The sequence below is a fragment of the Glandiceps talaboti genome, chromosome 8, assembly GCF_964340395.1.
Source record: "Glandiceps talaboti chromosome 8, keGlaTala1.1, whole genome shotgun sequence".
Taxonomy (NCBI): domain Eukaryota; kingdom Metazoa; phylum Hemichordata; class Enteropneusta; family Spengelidae; genus Glandiceps; species Glandiceps talaboti.
The window spans coordinates 8,361,391-8,387,500 of NC_135556.1; the positions used below are offsets into that span (position 1 = coordinate 8,361,391).

General features: G+C 35.1%; 2 protein-coding genes across 2 annotated transcripts in view; both read left to right on the forward strand.

Moving 5' to 3' along the window:
- The window catches only part of LOC144438423 (uncharacterized), a 349,033-nt gene that overhangs the window by 238,431 nt on the left and 84,492 nt on the right, over nt 1-26,110 (forward strand). The window lies entirely within an intron of this gene.
- Nucleotides 10,283-17,629, forward strand: LOC144438856 (lipoyl synthase, mitochondrial-like). Its single transcript, XM_078128054.1, has 9 exons — nt 10,283-10,396; nt 11,048-11,326; nt 11,793-11,873; nt 13,074-13,230; nt 13,765-13,822; nt 14,644-14,772; nt 15,730-15,875; nt 16,214-16,396; nt 17,289-17,629. Exons 1-9 carry the CDS (start codon nt 10,304-10,306, stop codon nt 17,366-17,368), a joined length of 1,206 nt encoding a protein of 401 aa, XP_077984180.1. The 5' UTR covers nt 10,283-10,303; the 3' UTR covers nt 17,369-17,629.

Here is a 26,110-nt window from a genome sequence, read left to right on the forward strand (position 1 = left end):
GCATTTTAAGAACTATCTTTTCCAATGACATCACAAGCAAATATTGTCACAATACATACCGCATTTGTCAATAGGGTTTAGATTACATTATAATGTGAAGTATATCTGTCATACTTATGCACAGTTACATACATGTCTATGTAAATGTACATACATGTACACTGTAGATGTTAATTCCCAAAATTGTTCTCTGTTCTACCAAGGAAAATACGAGTGACCTAAGAGTCCTTGGTCAATACAAGTCGCTAGACTCGTATTACTATTACTCGTAGTGACAACCCTTAGGTCACGAGTATTTTCCTTGGCTGAACGAAGAGAAATATTGGAGGATAACATAATTATACCAGCACCAGTAATATCAAAGACTAATCAGGGAAAGTAATGGCATTTTAATGTTTTGACTCAAACACAGCAGAAGCAGTGACGTAGACGCGCGTTGTCATGACGTAGAACGACCAGAGAATATTCCATAATTATTTGTTCAACTTGGCTCATTTATGGTATAATACTAATAGGCAATACACAACAAACAAACAACATAGCCACCAGGGTTCACATACAATTAGAACTATGTCTGGTCATGTGACATTACTACATTAGTATACACTTTTTGTATCATTTTAGAATGTATACAATAGTCACCTCAGGCCCTATAATCTAAATGTAATATGCACTTTCATGTGGACAACATGGTCAGACAACCTAACAATTACTCTTCTCTCAAAAACTGACCAACTAAAGTTTACCTCAGTCACTACATTGATAGACTAGGGTACTTGTAGTACATAACTGTACAATGCTGTCCATAGCTAACATCTACCTACATTTGTATCTACATTGTATACACAATAAGTATGCACATTACTATGCTGTTTATATCAATATTAAATGATACTAATTACCACATACAAATGTAGCCATTAGGGTTCAACCAATCTAAACTTCCACTGTCCTGCTGATATTCTGCCAGTGGTATTTCATCCATTGTTTCTTTTGTTGTTGTAATGTAATGTAATGTAATGTAATGTAATGTAATGTAATGTAATGTAATGTAAAGTAATGTAATGTAATGTAAATGTAAAGTAATGTAATGTACTGTACTGTAAAATAATGAAATGTAAAGTAATGTAATATAATGTTCTGTAAAGTAATGCAATGCAATGTAATGTAATGCAATGCAACGTAATGTAATGTAATGTAATGTAAAGTAATGTAAAGTAATGTAATGTAATGTAATGTACTGTACTGTAAAGTAATGTAATGTAATGTAAAGTAATGTAATGTAATGTAATGTAAAGTAATGTAATGTAAAGTAATGTAATGTAATGTAATGTAATGTAATGTAAAGTAATGTAATGTAATATAATGTAATGTAATGTATGGATATAGTTTAGTATATCAGAATGTAGTCCACAGAAAACATTCACCTGACTTCAACCTACTACATGTATGTATCTACCTGGTACATGTCATTGTATATCTTAAGTATGCGTATTACTATACAGTTAATAAATCAGTGTTATATGATACTTACCACATAGCCAACAGGGTTCGGCCAATCTAACATTCACCAACCTGTTGATATCATTTCATCCATTTAATTTTTATGTAATATACATGTATGGATAATATAGTACATGAATGTACATAGCCCACATCTGTAAGCATTCACCTGGCCCCAACCTAAACCTACATGTACAATGTACATTTGTACGTATCTACATTGCAGCCCAGTGATAAGTATGCACATTACTATGCAGTTTATTTCTCAGTATTATTATTAGATTTTACTTACTACTTAGCCATTAGGGTTCAGTGGATGTAATATACACATCTCAAATCAAACTGACCCATTGAAACTATTTCATTGTTTTATATGTAATAGTGCATGAATGTACCGTAGCCCTCAACTCGCTGTAAGCATTCACCTTGCTCCAACCTATCTGACCCAGTGACACTATAATACTCTCTACATCTGATGTACATGTATGCACCAACTGTTTACAATCCAGCTTTATAATTGTCACATATTGTATCATTTTTTCACTTCATTTCCCTTTCTCCTATCAATGTATTATCTTGTTTTATTTCATGGAAGCGTTGGATTAGCCACAGATGTGCAACCTATGATAAAACAGATTTTCATGTATCTATTAAATATTGATGATTGAGTTCATGCAGGTATCACATGTTGATCTAGTATACACAGTAGTTTATAGTTTTCTATGGTTTATCAGGGCATCAACTATATCATTTCATTCTGAGCATTACCATATAAATTCCATGTTTCCATTTTCTATCATGTATGCTGTCAATATTTCTACGCATATAAGTTTTGCATTGGTGTTAAAACCTCAGGTTTCTTTCCAGCACTGTACATTAGTACAAGATGCAATGCCACAAATTTTATCAGAGGGTAAAAATGTTCTAGGTGCCAAAGATGGTGTTTTGCTGCATAATTCATTTAATTCTGTATCTGTATCTGTATCTGTATCTGTATCTGTATCTGTATCTGTATCGTAGACATACAAGCACCAATACTGGTTGTCGCGTACGTAGTCAAGGGTCGCATGTGGGGCAATACCATCAAAGTACTAAGGGGCCCTAGTAATACAGGTTCATACAGGTATCACATGTATCATCCATCCTTCTTTGTGAGTCATAGATTACCACTTCCTTATTAAATTTTGTTTATCAGTTAACTTCAAAAAGGTTTTTTGTGACATGTCAACAAACATTATTGATCAAAAGTTACAAATATGCAATATCTATTTTTACACACACATTAATAATATAAGTCAATGACTATTTGTGTTCCTATGATAACCTCATTTCAAAATACTTTAACTGGTAAGTTAAAGCTTTTCTGTGGTACAATTCAATAAATTTATCGACTGATATAAAAATGTATCTGAGTTAAAAGGGTACAAGCTTAAGTTTATATGTGATTTTGGGCTTAATTTTTGCTACTTATTTACATGTCACTCATCATTATTCTACTAACTGAAGCATAGTTAACCATCAATTGTAATTGGTGAAGTCAAAACTGGATATAACATATATTAAGTGATATGATGACACACCACCAATTGTAATTGGTGAAGTCAAAACTGGATATAACATATAAGTGATATGATTACATACCACCAATTGTAATTGGTGAAGTCAAACCTGGATATAACATATAAGAGATATGATGACATACCACCAATTGTAATTGGTGAATTCAAACCTGGATATAACATATAAACGATATGATGACATACCACCAATTGTAATTGGTGAATTCAAACCTGCATATAACATATAAATGATATGATGACATACCACCAATTCTAATTGGTGAATTCAAACCTGGATATAACATATAAATGATATGATGACATACCACCAATTGTAATTGGTGAATTCAAACCTGGATATAATATATAAATGATATGATGACATACCACCAATTGTAATTGGTGAAGTCAAACCTAGTATTAAGATATAACATATAAATGATATGATGACAAACCTGGATATAACATATGTGATATTATGACATAATTTTTTATATACGTATAAATAAAGAATGTTGAGGAAATCCCTTCTAATACTACATACAGTAAACTGTTCCAACAATGCCAGAAGACAACTGTAATGTCAAAGAAGGCATGCATCGACTTTAACATTAAACTAGAATAGTTTAATTAAGGTTTTATGTGAGTATCTTCACTAGAGTAAAAGGTTTATAAACTCAGCTTGCACCACTTTAAAAATTATGTTTTGACATGATTCATCACAAATCTACATCTTCTTTCCCATAATCATACATTTCCATGTCTGGTGCAGTGCTTTTTAATTGCACTGCCAAGAATTTTAAAGAAAAGTACGCTTTTGGTAAAAAAAAAAATTACATGTACATATTTTAATATCTTTTCAATTTTGAAAACACAAAATATCTATTCAAAAGCCAGTACAATTGACATAATTTGGCAAAACAATTAAGGGTTTCTGCAAATTCTTTTTTTTTTTAAATTTTAGTTTGTAGTAAAACGACTGCAGGTGTTCAATAAATTCTTGTATTGGTGTACATGTATGGTGTAATGATTAAAAACCTTCAGTGAATTCTTGTGTTAGTTTTTCCTGATGAGTAAACATCTCCGGCAATGTCATGAATTTTTGTTTCTGTGAGTGGTATGCTGAGTCTGAAAACATCCTCACACACCATCAAACAGGTGATAATGAGCCTGCCTGTAATGAGCACACATAGTCAGCACAGTGGGTGTTAGTATCTATCTTAAAGTTTTCTAGGAATTCTTGTTTTAGTATATGGCTTAATGATTAAAAGCCTTGAGTGAGTTCTCATTTAGCCTGTAACCATTAAGCCGATAATGGCATACATGACAAGTCTACACAGTGCATCTAAATCATGATGGTTTACATCTACGTGACCTAGCTATCAAACTATGATTGCCTTTCAATACATAAAACCACTTTAAAGGCCAGTAATAGGCTTTGGTGCACAGCTGATATACTAACAATACAATATTTAAAGTCTTGTCAGGTATGGCAAGTATAAACAGATAGGCCACCAAAAACCTCCAACATAAATCTGATAACTTTGATGCAATGCTTTAAATTCTTGTCTGCTACAGCCAGTATAAACAGACACACCAACAAATCCTCCAACAGAACTATAATTAAACTGTGATTCAATACTTCAATTCTTCTTAGGCCAGTATAAACACACAAGGAACAAATCCTCAAATAGAAATTTGATAACTTTGATGCAATACTTAAATTCTTGTCAGGTTCAGCAAATATAAACCAATTCTGTCATAATGGGAATTTTTTGGCCCTCTAAACCCTGGCTCTAAACTAATGCACAGCAATTTCTTGTACCACACTAAATTTGGCATCCTCCTTAACCAGATTTTATTTGGACCCAAGTTACAAAAAATGCAGAAATTACATGTATTTTATTAGAGAACACACTGTTTTAGATCATCTCTTGCAAGTTGCAATTTATGAGTCTCTCAAAGAACAGTGTGTGGTCATCTTTATCACAATCTATACATTGTATTTGCTGGTACAATTATAGCATTGAGATGTGCCATTTACTGTCTTTCTACAAGTACTTTTACATGTATCGCTACTATGCTACATGTTATGCAGGGTAGAACCCTCACTAAAAACATAGACAGTGGAAAAGACTCCACTGTCTATGATTAAGAGATTAAGATGAGCATTAATATTTCATGAGAAAATTGCCATCACAGATTTCCTACCTACATTAGTGTGTGTGTGTGTGTGTGTGTGTGTGTGTGTGTGTGTGTGTGTGTGTGTGTGTGTGTTACTCAAACTGTTCATGAAACAAATTGTCCTTTCCAAAGTAGATTAGACTACAGATACTAGAGCTAGACATGGCATTCCATGTCTGCAGTCTACCTTATGGTAACACTAATATTGTACATGTAGGCCCACTTCTTGCTATGTGATTAGTGTGAGCATAGGTCTATTGATTTACACATTAGTTTAGCTGATCTCTATAAAGTAAAGTTTACACACTGATACTTCAACAATTTATAATGTTTATTCAGAGATACTTCAACAATTTGTCTGTTTATTGACATCATTAATAGCCATAATGAGCTTATTGCTGCCATAGTGAAGTTAACATAACTGTATCATTCAGAACATTAGCACTGTGGCTGTGAGTGTTAAACACCAACCTTTTCACAAAAACGATAATGTCCTATAATCTCTTTCTGACAATCAAGTCGGTGACAGGGTAGACATTTAAAATGAGGTGTGGATTCTGTTGATCCTGTATGGACGTATCAGAGCGTAGAATGACACTATGATGAAGTACATTACATTTTCAGTGTTACTTTACATTGAAGTATAATCATACATCATTACATGTATGATTAACAGACACTGGCAGAGTTTTCAATTTTTGCAATTTTCAAATTTTCAAATTTTCTTTTGAAAACTGAATTCTCACAGTTTAAATCACATGATTTCATTTTTCCAATACAATGTTTTTATAATAATTATTTGATAGAAATGTTATGAAGGATGTACATATATATGTACTAAAAAATACAGTTTACTTCACTTGATATCAGGAATTGTTCAATCCCATATTTTCGCATTTGCGACATCTTCTGTACCTTTCCATAGCAGAGTAATAGGACTATTCTTTGTTCTGGACTAACTGTCTATAGCTGTGCAAGAAAACTGCTTTTCACGTCTTAATCTGAAATGGGCCTTTTAAATACAGACCAGGGATTGTATTGTATTGGAATTTATTCCATCAGAGAAGAAAAGTATATACACAAACTTTGAAAGCAACAGAACATTTCTGGTGAGGGCCATGGAAATAGTTCCCCAGGAACTAATCAAAGTCCATGGACCAACCATGCAAATAATTAAGACAAATTTGGGAGGGTACGAGTTTCACCACAACAAAAAATACAATTTTACAATGTAAATAAAGAGATAAAGATATTTTGATGGCAATTAAGTAAATACATGGAAGCTTATGAAAGCAAAATAAGAGAAAAGGTAACATGCATAAGCCCTTACACATACTGAAATAAAATTACTGTGGCAAATTGAAAAGAACAAAAGATAAAGTTTATTCCGTCATAAGATACTGCTTTAAGTTTGTCTTAAAAGCTATGTCTATTGTTTATCATTCTTACTGTCATGGGCACAGAGTTCCAGGTTGTAATAAATGCATATTTGAAGTTGTGTTGACTAATTGAGAGGTTAACCTCAATCACAAGTTCCCACATTAGTGGTACCTAGTTAGTGGGGAGTCATAAGGGTTTGATGCACGTAACATAGGACCATTTTTTGTTCTGGACAAACTTTCTATATGTGTAGCTCTGCAAGACAACTGCTTTTCGTATGATCTTAATGTTAAATCCTAATTTGAACTGGGCCTTTTTGTTATCAAGAATGTCTTGATATGGTGATGTGGACTCACCTGTTAAATCTTACCTAATGTACATGTAACAACAGTTTCACTGACAGTAGAATCAAAACAAGTTTGATAAATACAACCATCTGGTAAAGGAGACAGCAATGCAATCCACAAGGTCAAATAATAGTCATTAGCAGCAGAATATGGAGATAAAATCTGTATTACTGAAATTAATGCTCAGATAGAGTTTAATGTGAAAGCATAGATCCTGTTTTGTAAATTGTATGCTATATGCCAATCTCAATATTTGATGTTGCCATGGCAACTTTAAATACGATGATTACAGAGATTCATTAGCCTGGCAAGTTTGCAATGTGATCCTCTCTATGTTCATTTATTTGAATGATTGTCGGCTTTTATGAAGGGATGTACATGTACTGTACAATAAAGCTACCCTGTGTTTCACCAGAATGTACATGTAGGAACAAGTCTGTTCCTGCAACATAGTACAAGTACATGTACTGGTATCAGGGCATCTGATTTCTAGCATTTTATATTTTTAAAGAGTTTTGCTTTTTACACTGCTTTTTACTTAACGGCAAGTTGTACGATAATACTATTTTCATCATAAATATTCCAGAATATGTATTTAAATGTGGGAATCTGTACCTATAATGTATTCTTGTGTTTGATTTATGATTCATAACATTTTTAGGTCTGAGAATCAGAATGAATAGAAAACCATTGCATGTACAGGAAATTTTCTAACAAACGTAAATAAACAATTGTACCATTGAGATCATACCAATTTGTTTTCTCCTATGTGTTAATAATATCAAACTCAAGGCCAGTTACTCAATGAGTTATGTTTGCATAAAATAAATTAAAAAAACAACTTGCCATAAAAATAATAATATGGGCAATACCATGGTAAGTATACTGATACTGAATACCTACAAGTGTTTACTGTAGATGGCTATCGATGTTTTTCTTCGAACACAAATGGTAGAAATCCATATTGCTGTACACATTGATTCTGATTGTGCAAATACATTATTTGAAAATAATTTCAAGTTTTACATAACATACAATGAAGCATTTCTTTTTCATGAATTCAAATTTTCAACGAGTATCTCCATTTATCAGTTTCACTTGTATAGTAATTTTTACCGATTTTACAAAATTCTGTCACAAAAGACATCAAGAAAATAATTTCCATAAAAAAGTAAAATGCAGAACATAAGATATACATAGCTATATGATTTTCACCATGTCTTAGCTATAGATTCACTACCATTAAATACAGGTCTGTCAAACCATGTCTTTCATTCTATTCCTTTTCCTAATAATTAGTTTCATAAATGACTTTGTAGCCACAGGTAGTAAATCAGTGTGGGTAATTTTGTCTTGAACCTTTCACATTGAAAGCACAAGACATCAATATAAACTACAGCTTATAATCCTAGTCTGGCATGTTATTCCCTTGCTAGTATATCATAGTGTGTACAGTAATCGAAGATGAAATTATACCATTCTGTGATTTCTCAGGCACAAACGGAAGAAGTTACATAACAATTCTTCCTTTGTTAAGATGACTTTCAGTATCATCAAGAATAATTGTAAACATGTTTTTTTTTTTATCAAGACATCACATTAATTGCAATTTAGGAAGAGGTTTGTATCACAAGCATATCTTTGATGCTTTACCTGTTATTATCGTAGGAGTTGACGTCATAAAATAATGAATATCATTCTATCAATTACTATAACATCCCATCACTAACAACAATGGTCAAATGCATTGGAAACTATTCCAGTTTTACCATATTCTCCCTATCTGTTACCGGGGTTTCCCCCAACCTTAGCAAAAACATGGCCTAAATTATACTCCTATTGTAATACTAATACTAATAGTCTGTGTCAACGCATAGTTGAGGAAAATCATTGTATACTAGACAGAAGCTGGATCATGGTAGTTGCTAAAGACAATGATAACGATACAGCAACCAAGGTAAAATGTAGTTTTGAGATTAAGAACATTCTGATCTATTAGTGAATAAAGGTTGATCCTATCAAGAATAATTGAAAATAGTGTACTAGTAATAACAAGGTTGCAGTACTACCAACAAGGATACAAAGAAAGAATTTCAATCCTTTGTTGTAGAACAGTTTGTGAAAAGCTCTCAATTCTGTCATCGATACGAGACCGGTTGGATGGGGGTAAACAAATGTATATTCCATTCAGATTTAATAAATTTGTATTAAATGCAAGATAACACTAAATAATTACACTTTCCTTTGAAATGTAGACAAATACTGTGATACCCATCTTTTTGTTTTAAAAAAAGACACAGGCAAATAAATAAATAAATAAATAAATAAATAAATAAATAAATAAATAAAAGAATGCGAACATATTCATCATATATACTTGCGCAAGTAAATATGTACTACGTTGAAAATCACTGAAATCATAATGAAAATGTACAAAATGGTGTATGTAACTTTTTTCCTATTTTTACATCTACAAAATTGGGTATGCATTATATAAAATCAAATACATCTTCACCGCACTTGCTTCATCGTGTTTTTTTTCTTATACAACACACTGTGAAACAAATATTCATTTTTCTCAGTACAGTTCGTTAGTCGAGTCCCGGTCATCTGCAATATTATTTTCCATATCGCACGGTAATGTAATGTTTAAAACGTCGCTCTATTACTAGACAAAGAGAGTTCAATAACGCCGCAGGTCTCTACCTACCCTGTTTTAAGCTTTGTAAATAATATCGTCTTCAGATGGATGAATGGGCTAGTATTGCATGCAATCGGTCTTGCAAGTTCAAGATACACTCTCCAGGTCTCCCTTTCTTCGGATACAGATACGAATGAATGACTGCAGAGGGACTGCACGATCCTTGAGTGCAACAACCGATTCACATATCAATACTGGGCAATGTCCATCCGCTAAAATATTTACTCCTCTCACAGAATAGGAGTATAACGCTTTTGATAAATCAGTTTGATAGTTTTTCCACTATTCTTTCTTTATGGGATTTTACAACAGGATCGCAGATGCAATGAATATGTGAAACTTTGTTTAGACTTTTCAGCGGAGTGATATCGAATTAATTACAGCAAATAAACTTTCCCCTGAGCCAAGTAACAAATATTCGTGAAAAGAAATTTATCTTTTACTGCTAGCGCTATATTTACTATAAAAACTCCACTGTGTATTGTTACAGTATTATTCTAATGTAAATAATTCGTGGACATTCGTTTTTTCGGTAGTATACTAGAATAATGAAGTTCAATGTTTTCTGAACTTTGACCTATGACCTTTGTAGTCTGTTGTGATGTAAGAATAAGCGAGCGAAGGAAATCATGGCAGCAGGACTTCGTAGAACAACAGCTTGGGTGTTTAGCTATGGTATTCGACTAAATGTGGCCGAAGTATGTCTTCAAACTCCAAGACAGGTAAGCTATATTCACAAAGAAGGCTTGAAATCGTCATCGGTACTCGATGACCCGATTGAAACGCAATAATTGTTACTGGCGTTGGCAATGGAATGTCCTGTAATCGAGGTCATGTCTGATTACTCTGATGATCATTTACAATTCACTACACTTTAGACATAACTCCAATAAAACTATGAAACAATCGTAATATTTTGTTTCACTGTGCTGTTATTGGTAGGACTTTTAAAACAGTTTTGTAGCTGCAATGATGTGGCTTGGATTTCTCTCTCTCTCTCTCTCTCTCTCTCTCTCTCTCTCTCTCTCTCTCTCTCTCTCTCTCTCTCTCTCTCTCTCTCTCTCTCTCTCTCAAGCAACAACAAATAAACATCAAAAACAATCAAAAGACACTCAAACACAAACAAACGAGACAACAAGGGCAGATGCATTAAAAGAAACACAGTGACCCAAACTAATCATCATTTTTTACCATTCAGATCTGCATATTGTCATTTTCTCAATATTACACTATAACACCCTTATCATATCAAATGACTAGGGAACTCAGGTAGATTTACCTATGTACATTCCTTGGCAAAAACACTGTCATCTACATGTACATAGAAGTCAAAATTACTGTGTTAACAGTTTAACTTTATTGTGTTAACTCAGGTCTCACACATCCAACCTGCATACTGTTGCTGTCAGCCGAATCATCGACTGTACTCGTCACTTTCCAAAGAACAGAAGTCAAAGTTAGCAGATGGACCAGATTTAGCTGATTTCATCTCAGGAAATGTTGAGGGCAGTGCATCATCATATAGTGGGAAATTAAAATTGGAGAAAGGTGACAAGAGACTGCGTCTACCACCCTGGTTAAAAACAGAAATACCCATTGGGAAGAATTACAGCAAACTAAAGAAACAACTCAGAAGTCTAAAACTACACACAGTGAGTATAACATGGAGGCTGATATAAGGACATGAAATCATTTATTGTTGGTATATAACACTTACAAAGTTAACAGTTGTCGATTACTGATTTTATAAATAGACACAACACAATTTGATGAGCTAAGAGCTTTTTACTGCAAAGTTAGGAGTGAACTTTCTGTAATACCTACTGAGGTAAACATAGTTAATTTAATTTATTAATTATATTCACATCTTGAAATGTTATCCTGGTATACAGATAACTTTCAATCAATCATATTTGTAAATTGTGAACATATTTTAAATGAATGAAATTTTGCCAATGATTTTGTGGACAAAAAGTTGCTAGTGATACATTGAGATACTCGATGTGTTATTTGTCATTGTTTCTGTCACTGTTTGCATGGTTGTATTAAACAAAGCCAGTGAACACTAACATGAAATGGGCTGTAAGTATTGACACCAACTTTCTGATAATTTGACAGGTTTGCGAAGAAGCTAGATGTCCTAACATTGGTGAATGCTGGGGAGGTGGAGAACATGAGACAGCAACAGCTACCATCATGGTAAGTGTGGAAAATTGTATCGTAATAACAGAAAGTAGAAATTTAGTGTAATTTTTTTGATGAATTTTCACTTGTGCTGTTTTAAACATGGATCATGAGTTCAGGGATTTTTGCTAAGGTTTTGGAACCCCCAGTAACAAAGGGAAGAAAATCTGGTAAAACTTTGATAGATTTTTCAAACCCAGTACCATAATTTTGGTTGGGATCCTCAGTGAAAAGTTTTGGGGAATATACTTTTATGACACTGTTTGTAAAATGGTACAAACAAAAGAAAGGCCTACCACCTCAAACATACCCCCGAACTGTAGAATTGTATGACAAAACCCCATGACACGCAAGTGCAGGTGTGGTGTACTCAGGGGTATTTGCATGAGTGCTTGCAGTGTTCTCTATGGCAGTACTTTCATGAGCATAACGAGTGCAAGTGCAGGAGAAAACACTGCAAGCTCAAGTGCAAATATCCCTCAGTACCCACACTGGAACTCACTTGGTGCGGGGTTCTGTTATTATTTTTGGTATTACACTGCAGTGCAATAGTTTGCACCTGCAATGGTGCAAATAATCTCCAGTATATATGTAACTATAAATAGTCTATCATATGCACTACAATTAATAGTGCAGGGCAGACACTGTGGTAAATACCTATATATCAATTGATTCAGATTCAAATTCTCCTAGTAGACATCATCTCTTTACAGGTTCTATGCCGTAGGGTTATGCTACATCTTGAGTTCTTATGATGATATTTTGAAATGCTAAGGGCAAAAACTAGTCAGAACTTTTGAAAACCCTTTGAATTGAGTTTTGTTGCCACTATTATCCAGTTTTCATTTGTGTTGATGTCTTTATACTTCTATTTGTTGTGATGGGCACCAAGCTCTCTTGTAATTTGTTGAGTGCCCTCTGATGAAATGAAAATCCTAATCCAAACCGTTCTATTTCATGTAAAAAATGGTGTCAAACCAAGCTTAGTCTGCTCCCTTCATGGTCTCCAAAGTGGCACCTACATATTGGTGATACCAGTCTCTTGAGTGTATGAGCCTCAGCCCCCTTGTGAAAAAATCATAGGGAAAACGCTACGATGGTGTAGGTAGCCCACCAAATCTAGCCCTGAGACTTTGTGTGGTCTTTATCTATCTAAAGCTAAAACTATGACAAGTCTCTTGACTAACTAACTTATAATACTCTTATACTGAATAGGTTCTTGGCGATACATGTACAAGAGGCTGTATGTTCTGTTCTGTGAAAACAGCACGAGCTCCACCACCTCCCGATGCCAATGAGCCGATCAATACAGCTGAAGCCATTGCCAGCTGGGGTCTAGATTATGTGGTCCTCACATCGGTGGATAGAGATGGTAAGACAAGGGGACATTCTCACTGTTAGTGATTCTTTCTTGACATGAAAACAACAGATTACAGTTAATTGTAGTCTCCAGAGTGTAATATAAATGGAAATTTTATCATATCTTACAGTTGTATGAACAATTTTATTGCTTTGTGAAACTGTAGACTTGAAAATGTCTTTCAATGTGTATATATAGATGACTGCACAAAAGCTCAGACAACAATACATAGATAAAAAATACAATTTTGGTCGTGCATGGCTATCCCATCCTGAGAGTATGAGAGTGAGCTATGCAACAGCGCCCCAGTGACCAGAATTGTAAAGGATATTATTTATGTGAGCAGACATTGTATTCTGTTAAACATGGCTTTTCTTTACAAATCTAAGTCACCAGCTGAATTTATGGGATTAATGCAATTCATTTATTTACTGTCCTTGTTTGTAACAGCTTCCATTTGTCCACGGTTTGGTGTCAGCAGTTGTAGATTTAGGTGACTACTGTTCCATTGAACTAAACTAATTATTTTGTCCTTTTTGTCGTCAGATATCAAAGATGGTGGCGCCTCACATTTTGCACAGACAGTGATTGAAGTCAAGAAAAGGTACTGGATTTAAAATTTCTGTGCCTCAGTAGCCAATGTTAGCCATATGAAAGAGTGTCCCTGGTCCTTCTGCAATAAATAAACCAAATTTTAGGCTTTTGATATTTTTCAAGAAATAAACTTTTATTTTCCCAGGTCATTTTGAATTGTAAAATGGGTTATTTTGACCACTATTTAAAAAATTTGCATGATGACCCAGGTTTTTTTTTACCACAACTGAACTAGTAAGGTTCAGTAGTGCTATAGGCAGTGTGCGATGTCTGTCCATCTGTCTGTCTGTCTGTGGATGACCGATTGCCCTGGTATTTAGTAGGGAGATTACTTTTGATGTCTAGTTGGGATATTATTCAAAGCAATCTGATTGCATCACAGGTATGGGATTTGGGTCAAAAAATGCCATTATTGGTAAAAAAAAAACAACAACTCAAAAACTGCTTTGCAGATTGGTCTGAAATTTGGTGGGAGTATACCTAGCATGGCTCAGTATGTGGGTAAACATTTTTAAAAACTGTACAGTTGTGCTACAACGCCATTGGCGCTATATTTTGCTTGATGTTAACTGGGAATAGGTTAATGTTTACTTGATCAAAGTGACAGCAAATGTTTAAGAATTTTATTTGTTAAGTGCATACTATTCTAATCACAAAGAAAGCATTGATTTGCCTGTGCTTTAGGTTGTTATACAGCCACTTCCTACATATATAGGAGGAGGAAATGTGAATATGCGATTAAAATTTGACATTCAAACCACAATTTAATATAAATCATGTATTTTTACAGCTTGACAAATTTAAGTTGTTTTATTTGTGTGATTTGTGTAGAAATCCTGAACTATTGGTAGAGTGTCTGACTCCTGATTTCCGTGGTGATCTTGATGCCGTAGCAACCGTGGCTAAATCAGGTTTAAATGTGTATGCTCACAATGTAGAAACAGTAGAGGCTTTACAAAGGTAAGTTAAAAGGAAAAGTCAAGTCAGACTTGTTTCTCCCTTCAGTACACTTGTATTTATTACTGCTATCAACTTAAAGGAAAAGTCCAGTCAGACTTATTTCTGCCTTTAGTACAATTGTATTGACTACTGCTATCAACTTAAAGGAAAAGTCCAGTCAGACTTATTTCTCCCTTTAGTACACTTGTATTGATTACTGCTATCAACTTAAAGGAAAAGTCCTGCCAGACTTATTTCTACCTTTAGTACACTTGTATTGATTACTGCTATCAACTTAAAGGGAAAGTCCAGTCAGACTTATTTCTACCTTTAGTACACTTGTATTGATTACTGCTATCAACTTAAAGGGAAAGTCCAGTCAGACTTATTTCTCCCTTTGGTACACTTGTATTGATTACTGCTATCAACTTAAAGGAAAAGTCCAGTCAGACTTATTTCTCCCTTTAGTACACTTGTATTGATTACTGCTATCAACTTAAAGGAAAAGTCCTGCCAGACTTATTTCTACCTTTAGTACTCTTGTATTGATTACTGCTATCAACTTAAAGGGAAAGTCCTGCCAGACTTATTTCTACCTTTAGTACACTTGTATTGATTACTGCTATCAACTTAAAGGGAAAGTCCAGTCAGACTTATTTCTCCCTTTGGTACACTTGTATTGACTACTGCTATCAACTTAAAGGAAAAGCCTAGTCAGGCTTATTTCTGCCTTCAGTCAATTTGATTAAAATCTGATGTGGTGAACGTGGCTAGATGTCTTTATTTACCTCTATTTCCATCATTTGTATCATTTGTTTTGTTGCATGTGATCCACATCAGATTCCACATCTCACCCTGTGTAACAGAAAATCTCTGTCAGTCATTGTAATATTTTTCTGTATGAGTGTTTACAGGATAGAAAGTGATTACACAGCAAATTACAAGCAATGTGATGTGTTTCCTGTGTTTTCTTTGCAGGGCCGTACGTGATCCAAGAGCAAATTACAAGCAATCCTTAAGTGTTTTAGAACATGTGAAGAAAGTCACACCACAGATGCTGACAAAGACGTCCATAATGTTAGGTTTGGGAGAAAGAGATGATGAAGTGTTACAGACAATGAAAGGTATTTGAACTTACTGGTTGTAATACTGTATTTACTACCTCTACCCACCTATGTGAGCGCCCTCAGAAGGTCAAGGACCTGTTTCTTTTGTTTGAACCAGGTTTGTTTTTCATAAAAGATTCTACGTTGTAGATTGAGCCACCAGGGATCCGTGAAAGGAGTAATAATTGTTAGCCTGGAGAACACGTTATAAATTATAAATATACCTTTATCGTCTTCATCATAACATTAGGTTTTCAATCATGTACATTTTATTACTGATAAGTTTTTAGTAGGCTTAACGTACTACACCTGAAATCATATTTTTTATTTTTGTATGTTTTCATGTTTTGTCATAGATTTACGTTCAATAAATGTGGATTGTGTCACACTTGGTCAGTATATGCAGCCAACGAAACGACATCTTAAAGTCAAGGAATATGTAACCCCAGAGAAATTCAAATACTGGGAAGAGATGGGAAACCAGTTGGGATTTGTTTACACTGCCAGTGGTCCGCTGGTCAGATCATCGTATAAAGCAGGTAGGACGACCCTGTTATTACAGCTTATTAATTGTATTAAATGTGAAATGTTATCTAAATATGAGATGTATGTTAAATGGCATACTTTGTTGAAGATATGTATTTGATAGTTCTGGACCTTTGCGTTAATGTCTGTAAACAGGCGAAGCTTGCTTTATTCACGTGGTATGAGTTACTTGTGATGTGTAAGAAGTGTACACCACGAAAGTGTAGCAGGCATGTAACATTCCTGTAACAGCACGGCATGTAACATTCCTGTAACAGTGCTGTTACAAGAATTAATGCTATGGTGGAGTAACTTCAGCCATGTAACTGGCCTATTCCTACACCGCTGTTGCAACAATGCTACAGCACTGTAAGAGTCCAGTTATGTGACAGGGCTGTAGACATGTAGTGGTGTATAGTTGTCAGTCATGTGGATACATTACATCATTTTAGTCAGCCCTTGCTCCCTGAATTTGTATGACTCTCTGAATGGGATAACTGGACTACTTGTTGAACAAATTTTTTTTTTTAATTTTCTTAGAATTATGGAAAATATTGTCCATTGCGTGATCAAGGTCCATAGATGAATCAAAAGTTGCATTCATTTCTAATTTACCTTTGCAAAGTCATAATATTTCACTCTCTGAGAATTGGAACAAGTTATCAACTCAGTGTATTGTTCACCATTTCTGTATGTTAAAACAAAAGTATTGGGCCCTTGCTTGAGAGAGGGCGCTAACACAGCTCGATATGAACAATCCTGTGATCAGAAAGACAAAAGACTATATAGCTTGGCCACTCGGAAGCACTATACAGATAAGCCTCTTGATGCGAGGATTATGGTTGTGAAAAGCATTGTAATGTGTAACATACTCAACATATCTTCCATCTTGTGTTGTCTTTGCAGGAGAATTCTTTATCCAAAACATTCTAAAGAAGAAACAGAGTGAAGCTGCCAAATCTGAAGATACTGACATGTCGTCATAGGCAACGAGCTATAGCCTCACTTTGTGTTCTGAATACATTTTGGAGTGTTCTTTATTTGTATACATATACTTTTTTGAGTTACATGACTGAAGTGACTTTTGTGATTATTTTATGAATGTACAGAGATAATGCAATCATATGTGGTATTAAACTAAGTATGTACATGATGTATATACGGTTGCAGACAACGTCTAGGTGATGTCTTTACCTTTGAATTTATATGACATTTATTATTTATACTACAGCTGTATGGCAACGCTTCCTATTGTAATAAATTAAAAGTAGTCTATTGCAAACGTACATGATTTGAGAGATCAAAATGTCGTGCCTCACATGGCGAGGTATATATTTGAACTTCTCCCTGGCCCCGGTGAGTGCTGAAAATGGCCAGCGATTTTTAGCGTTCTAACGTAATAGTCTTCATCTAACATTTCAGATGAAATAAAAGTTATCATCAAAACATGCAAAGCTGTACCATTACTTACCCAATGCTATGAATATCACTGACAAGGTTGTCATGAATGCCTTGCGATGTGCTCACCTCGACATTTGCATGACTAACCAGCTAATGACCGCTGAGGGCAGCTTTTAATTTCCTTGGCACACATGTATGCGACATGTGTGATGAGCGACATACATTAGGGAGCGATCAGTTTTTACGGCCGGGGGTGGGCTGGTGACTTCCTGTTCCTGTTGTAAGTAAAGATAGTGACCCCCCCCCCCCATGTGATTCATCCACAAAACAGTCGAACCCCCACCTCTGACACATTTATTGGTGACACTTCAAAAAAGCTGACGCAAGTCAAAGACCGGTCAGTTTCTTCGGCCGGGAGGGGGGGGGGGGTCACCCTGTTTTTGAAATTGGCAGTGGGGGGGGGGGGGGTTATGCTGTTTTGAAAATTGTGGATGGGGTCATTGTGTTTTGGATTGTGATTGTGTTTTGGATTGTGATGGAAGAAAAAAATCCTTTTCTACAATGGCATATAGCCTTGTAAAGTTGTCTGAAATGTGGTACACGTAAATATTTGTTCTTGTCCCTGTTTCTTACATGAATTCTTTAATATTACTTATTAGTTCAAACATAACTATACATATACATGTATTACCTTGCTACCACACTAGTTACAGAACATGTCATGTAAATGCTTGGCTGTTTCACAATCAATGCTTCACTTAAATATTGCACTTTGGGACAAAAGTGAACTTGAAGGTTTCGTAATGGTAATCTTCATAGATAGTTTATAAAAGAAGTTAATCTAAATTGTTCTACTCGTCAGTATGAACTTGTCAGAAGGGATTAATACACTTTCTATTTTGGACACTACATGTCATTGACACTACAAATCACCATATCTCAGCAGATTCCAGTTTCTATTATACACTAGGTATGACCACCTAAAGTTCTCTAACATACCGGTGACTTTACTATACATGCAATATTAATGCCCCTATACCAAGTGTTCCGGGCCCCCTTTTGTGTGACATGGGAAACTCATTTAAAACTTACATTTACGTTAGCTTTTCGAAGCTTGGGAATATTACCTCAAAGGCTATTTAAAGACGCACGGCCATATCGTTGAGTGTGGTGAATCTGGTCACGTGATGCTGAAAACCTACTTACCCGATTCTATTAGCAAAGTGTGATTTGTACAAGTTAGGATCAGTTAGGTGTCTGTGTGATGTAACCTGCTACAATGTATACAGAGAGCACTCGAAGAGAAATTTAGCGCTAAAAGATAAGACACCGCCTCCTTTGAGTGTGGCGCTCTTACCGCTCAATGTAATATCGGGTCACGTGATACCGAAAAACCTATTGACCAAATTTCAATCTGCATTTACACAAGTCACATTAGGTTGTACTAATCGTACTAACCAAATTGCGATTTTAAATGAAATATTGGATGGCCAGTTTGTGTACCTCTATTGGCTTTGATTTTAAAGTTAGCGATTTTGAGTTTTAAATATTTGTTACCAATATTTGACAAATATTGTGAATCTTTAATGAGCGAATGTCATCTCCGACACACAAAATTGATATTTTTGGCAAAAATTGATTTTGAATATGACAAATCAAATCGGTACATCACTTGATGTCACGGATTCGAGGAACACCTTTAGTTTCGTAACAATTGTTGGAATGACTCATAAAATTACACTAAGTTACGCAAAATTAGTCTCGAATCTTCCAGGCACCTCGTTGGCATCCGGACTAAGTAAAGCTCCGTGCCGATTTAATTGATGCAACACGTCCCTTTTGTGGCAATTACATGTAATCTTCTCCGAGGCGAAGCCAGAATTAAGATATGCGGACGTGTGTAACAATGGTATACCGGTGAACTGACGAGTGGTATTAACTGTAAGAAATCATTCTAAACAGAAACCAAGGCCACAAAGGCAATTCAATAATTTATCTTACAAATGTGTATGACATGTGACTCGATGATAACTGTTATGAGTACATTATGAAAGTCTATACTTAGTCTAAGGTGATATAAGCTTACAAACTAATAAATGTAAGGGGTACAATAGTTAGAGAGCATTGGAGGAGTCACACATCAAAGACAGCAAAATATTCAATAAAATATGGACACTATGTCGATATATATGAGAGATTGTATATAAAGTATATCTAAGGTTGGACAACACTGTACAGTCAAATGCCTATGCCAATTGCAACCTGCATATTCAGCTTGTACCTAATCGTATCTAGTAGGTTTTCCATCCATGACCATCAGAACCACCCACACTACACTGAACCGTTTAATTTATAACAGACAGTTTTCTAAGACTCTAAAAGTGAAAATAAAGTTTTCTTTATATGCACTACTTTCTCCAGGTCAAGAAGGTTAGCAAGGTTGCACTGTAGACAATCTGAGGCGGCGATCACTCGGAACAAAAACAAACGACACAAAACGATGGAAATAGAGGTAAATAAAGCATTTAGCCGCTTTCACCACACCATATTTTAATCATTTAGATTGCATTGTAAACCGACAAGTAGCCAAAGTAGATCATAACAGCGCCATCAGTGGTCAGAATGGGCGTTCTCTGTAACCTCGACTCTGTAGATATTGAAATTAGACACGCACACACACACACACACACACACACACACACACACACACACACACACACACACACACACATATACACATAAGGATCGGGGGAGGGGCTGAATTTGACTCACTCTTTTCAAATCTTATGTAAAATTATAAGTCTAGGCAACTGAAAAAATAAACACGTGCTAAGGGAAAACCGAACTGGTGATTACATTTCTGATTATAGTGGTAATGCACACACGTATAGTCAAACTTAGATGACTGTAATTTTAGCTCATCAAATGCTTTTGTATGTATCAAGTGATGGACAACTGATTTAAAAAAACTCTATATATGCCGAAGTGACTATTCAACTTTATGGTGATTGAATGGTAAATCACAATATTATATTGTAATTTGTAGAATCGCATATGTTGAGTTCTACATTGAGAAACTAACACAATTCCTCGATTTTGGAGATCCTTGAATGTTGTCTTGTAAGATAGATACAAATCATAGAGTTACAAATTCTCAAAGTTCATATAAAAAGATATATAAATAACTAGTAGAGCATGTGGCTGTTTTGAACAACGTTCAATACATATAGCTTTGATATCCAGTATCAATACTGATTGTGGTCTCACGAGCCAGAGTATTATTTTTCCTTCTAGGGTTACATTTTGTATCGTTGCCGCAAGAGGTGTTCAGTTTTACGACGGTGCAGCTCGCAAACCCTTGGGCTACGACAAATAAACGTGTGTTGAATGACCCAGATGATACTCACTCACTCACTCACTCACTCACTCACTCACTCACTCACTCACTCACTCACTCACTCACTCACTCACTCACTCACTCACTCACTCACTCACTCACTCACTCACTCACGCAATCAATCAATCAATCAATCAATCAATCAATCAATCAATCAATCAATCAATCAATCAATCAATCAATCAATCAATCAATTAATTAATCAATCAATCAAGCAAGCAAGCAAGCAAGAAAGCAATCAATCAATCAACCTAGTGACTATCTGAATATGCTATGTAATCTAATCGAGTTCTAGGCATTTGCATTTCTCTACATAAGAAATATCAATTGAAACAGTTTAGGTCACACAAATGTAGACTCACACAAATGTAGAGTCACAAGCAGGAAACAATGACGAGCTCTGCGTCCTTGATTATCATAGATCGAGTTACTGACGTCAACAATAGTAGTGTACATGATTGTGAGGAGAAAGGTAGATTGCATGTATCCTTATTAAGTGGATGGTAATGAAACACCTGGTCAATAAAAACGGATGTAAAAATGGTCTATATCTGCGACCAACATTACAATCGACAATTTTAGCCTGTATTAGATTCGTGGTATAGTTAATTACTAGTATTGTGAAGTACACAATTGATGTCGTGGGAAATCGTTCAAATTGACTACTTGATGAAGCATTGAAGTGATATTCATGTGAGCTTGACAATTCCCCATAAATTGCTAAAACGGGTAAAAAGTAGTATTGATCGGGACTGTTTCACTCCTTCCTTATGCACTTGTAAAAAGTAGGGTCAGTGTATTTAGGCTACATGATTAATTCAGTCTTCATGCTTGACGTAGTTCACGTCCTTTATATCATTGCTTGAATAACGAGTTGCCTAAGTATTGTGCAATAATAGTACATGGTCAATCTCAAACTATTTGTTATTATTTTTCTTATTATGTAAAGGTATTGCACCTGTTGTATTGAGAAAAAGCCAATCAGAGTGCACAGTACAAATTGTTTTCTTTTCTTTGAATTTACATGTATTTCAAAAAACATCCTTGCATAACATACACGGGGTTCACACTTTCACACTACATTAATAAATTGTTCATCTCGAAATGCAAATACTGAAATTGGGCAATGTACGTTTGTGAAAGTGCTCAGGACGTGTTTCCCCCCGTTTGAATTACATTCCTTAGTATAACATGTCATAGCCCAACAAATGTAAATAAGATCAGTACGATTTCACCGGTACCTACAGCATCGAACGTACATTTATTGGCGACACAGTTCAAAAAAGCTGACGCAAGTCAGTTTCTTCGGCCTGGGGGGGGGGGGGGATCTGTAGGGGGGGTCACCCTGTTTTTGAAATTGGCAGTAGGGGGGGGGGTATGCTGTTTTGAAAATTGGGGATGGGGGGGGGGGTCATTGTGTTTTGGATTGTGATGGAAGAAAAAAATCCTTTTCTACAATAGCATGTAGCCTTGTGAAGTTGTTTGAAATGTGGTACACGTAAATATTTGTTCTTGTCCCTGTTTCTTACATGAATTCTTCAATATTACTTAGGGAGTGTACATTTTTAATTTCCAGGGGGAGGCCGGAGGATTTCTAATGAAGCAAGGGATTTTTATTGGTGGCCCCCCCTACAAAAACTGGTATAAATTATCTGCCCCCCCCTAAGACTTCTTGTTTTTATTTCATGGCCCCCCTGAAACCACTAACAAAAATACGCACAGATGAAACATACGTACAGCAACACATAGATTTGCCAGCAGTTGCTACATGTATTAACTTATTCCATATTTATACTTACTTCAGAATTGAACCAGTGCACAAAGTTGTTGAATCATGGACACTCATAAAATCACAAATAAAGACTGTTATTAGTTAAATTGGCTGACAGGATGTCTACTTACAACTGAGGGGTAACAGAATAGACTACTGGTCTGGCTACACTTTTTCTTGGATTTTTAGCCCATCACTGACATAAATAAATTAGCAAATAAATGAACAAGTAAATATATATATATATATATATATATATATATATATATATATATATTACTTATTTATCACAGGTTTGGAAAAAATAGTGCAAAATTGCACCATGAGGAAACTTTTTTCCATGTGAACATATTCAAATTTTAGGATTAATTTGCAGTGGTTGGTCACACAATCATTTATTATTAATTTAAACACTTCATAAATTACACATTTTAGAAACATTTTTAATTGCAGTGCAAATGGAAAACATGTTATTTAAGATTGAAATACATATTAAGACCCTTCCTATATTATAGTATTCATATTATCTCTACGCAAAATATAAAACACTTCTGGACTATATTTCAAGAGACTTTAGTAAACTGATGCGCTGAGGGGGGGGGGGGGCAGTACATGTATCACTTCAAAGGGTTGAATAATATTTTTATGAATGCATGGCTTGCTATGAATACATTCCTCACCCAGCACCTGTGAATAATTTTGTGTTTAATTCAAACTCACAAAATCTATCATATAATACTTGAACCCTACCATGGTGATAGAATGAAATTTATTGAAACCCATTACAATATTGGTGAGCTCTATATGGAATTTATTAGGGATTCATATATACAAAATGGCTCAAAGTGCAGTTACTGTTCCACTTCAGATTGGGTATCGCCATCTATGAACAGAATACCACATCCTATGCCAGATATGCACAACCCAGGTCATTATATGGATGTGTTTGAAACACCAAACACAAATCGAACTGTTGATGACTACCAACCACGTGCTAACTTAAAAAAGCTCTATGTTTCAAAACAATTAAATGATGAAGCTGCTATTTCTCGTTTTAGAGAAATATATTGTCAGTGTGAACAGTGTTAAAAACTACATTGAACATTTGAAAAATTTGGAGAGGATGAAAAACATTAGATCCAGACATCGATTAGAGGTACAGAAGAAAAGAGAAAACAAGAATTATAATGACTATGACTGGTTGCAGTTATTCATAAGTGGAACTCTAGAAAAACTGAACGTAAAAGAGCTAGATAAATATCTAGACAAGCATAAATTGCCAAAATATAGAAAATTAAAAGGAGAAAAAGTAGACATAATATCAACGCACATACTTGGAACACCTGAATTTAAGTCAAGAAAAGTGACTGCAAATGAACTTCAAACTACAACTACAGACATCTGATCAGTGATACAAAAGTAGTGACTCTGAAAGTGAAAATGCTATAATAGGTGTTATAGACAGTGATGATTGTTTTTCTGATAACTCTGAAACTTCAAGCACGGCTGATATCTCAGACAGTGATTGTGATGAAACAAGTCCTACACAATTTCATGGGAAAGTTACCTTGAGAAGTGGTAGAGTCGCCGGTCAATTTTTGTTTCACTGAATACAAATATTGTGATTTAATAGGTTTGTGCACTGTTTTATCATCAATCCATGTTAAATGCTACTTCTGTAGGACATTGTGCACAGTCAAGTGTTGGGTTTTGCCTATATTTTATTTTATATACATATCTGGCACTTGTCCATCCTGACATTCAGGTTTAGGTTTTTTTTGTGGCCCCCCCCTAACAAATAGTGAAATTTTTGTTTAGCCCCCCCCCCTAATTTTTCTTGAGAAAAATTGGTGGCCCCCCCTGAAAATCCTCCGCCCCCCCCCTGGAAGTTAAAACTGTACACTCCCTTATTAGTTCAAACATAACTATACATATACATGTATTACCTTGCTACCACACTAGTTACAGAACATGTCATGTAAATGCTTGGCTGTTTCACAATCAATGCTTCACTTAAATATTGCACTTTGGGACAAAAGTGAACTTGAAGGTTTCGTAATGGTAATCTTCATAGATAGTTTATAAAAGAAGTTAATCTAAATTGTTCTACTCGTCAGTATGAACTTGTCAGAAGGGATTAATACACTTTCTATGTTGGACACTACATGTTATTGACACTACAAATCACCACGTCTCATCAGATTCCAGTTTCTATTATACACTAGGTATGACCACCTAAAGTTCTCCGACATACCTGTGACTTTACTATAAGCTTACATGCAATATTAATGCCCCTATACCAAGTGTAACGGGCACAATTTTGTGTGACATGGGAAACTCATTTAAAACTTACATTTACGTTAGCTTTTCGAAGCTTGGGAATATTACCTCAAAAGCTATGAATAACCTAAACATTGCCTTAATAGAAGAAAAAACTGCAGATCTGCCAGGGGAAAACTCCAAGGACTCCCTATAACCCCCGGGGGTCACCCATGCATTCAACCAACAATCAGATGCACCAACAACCTTTTTACTGTCATAATGGTATTAAACTTTTCTTAATTATTTTCACCCTATTCTAATTTGATATGATATTGTCTTTTAAAGATGTGACATGTTTGCCAAGATAGTCTAAAATTGCCTTAAACTCCAAATCTCCCTTACCAATTAACTTTTTAAGAACATATTTCAACCCTATGTAAGTTATAATAGAATAGTTTCTGATATTTGATGGTGCTGTCTTGTAAAGCAGGGATTAAGATATTGCTTGAAAGAGTCTGAATAGCCTAAATATTGGCTATAAGAGTAAAAATCCTCCAGGGCTTCTAGAGGGAGATCCCCTCGGACCCCCACATGAGGTGAGCGAATGTCATCTCCGACACACAAAATTGATAATTTTGGCAAAAATTGATTTTGAATATGACAAATCAAATCGGTACATCGCTTGGCCACTTGATGTCACTGATTGGATTCAACCAACCAACCAACCAACCAACCAACCAACCAACCAACCAACCAATCATATGCGATTCTACAAATTAGAATATAATATTGAGATTAACCATTCAATCACCATAAAGTTGAATAGTCACTTCGGCATACATACAGTTTTTTAAATCAGTTGTCCACCACTTGATACTATTAATACAATGACTTGTG

What these genes read in the sequence shown, in the direction of transcription:
- LOC144438856 (XM_078128054.1), top strand. Translation starts at nt 10,304, where the DNA reads ATGGCAGCAGGACTTCGTAGAACAACAGCTTGGGTGTTTAGCTATGGT. An exon ending in CAGCAACAGCTACCATCATG is followed by an intron (nt 11,874 to 13,073) that starts GTAAGTGTGGAA and finishes TATACTGAATAG; the next exon opens with GTTCTTGGCGATACATGTAC. An exon ending in AGTGTTACAGACAATGAAAG is followed by an intron (nt 15,876 to 16,213) that starts GTATTTGAACTT and finishes GTTTTGTCATAG; the next exon opens with ATTTACGTTCAATAAATGTG.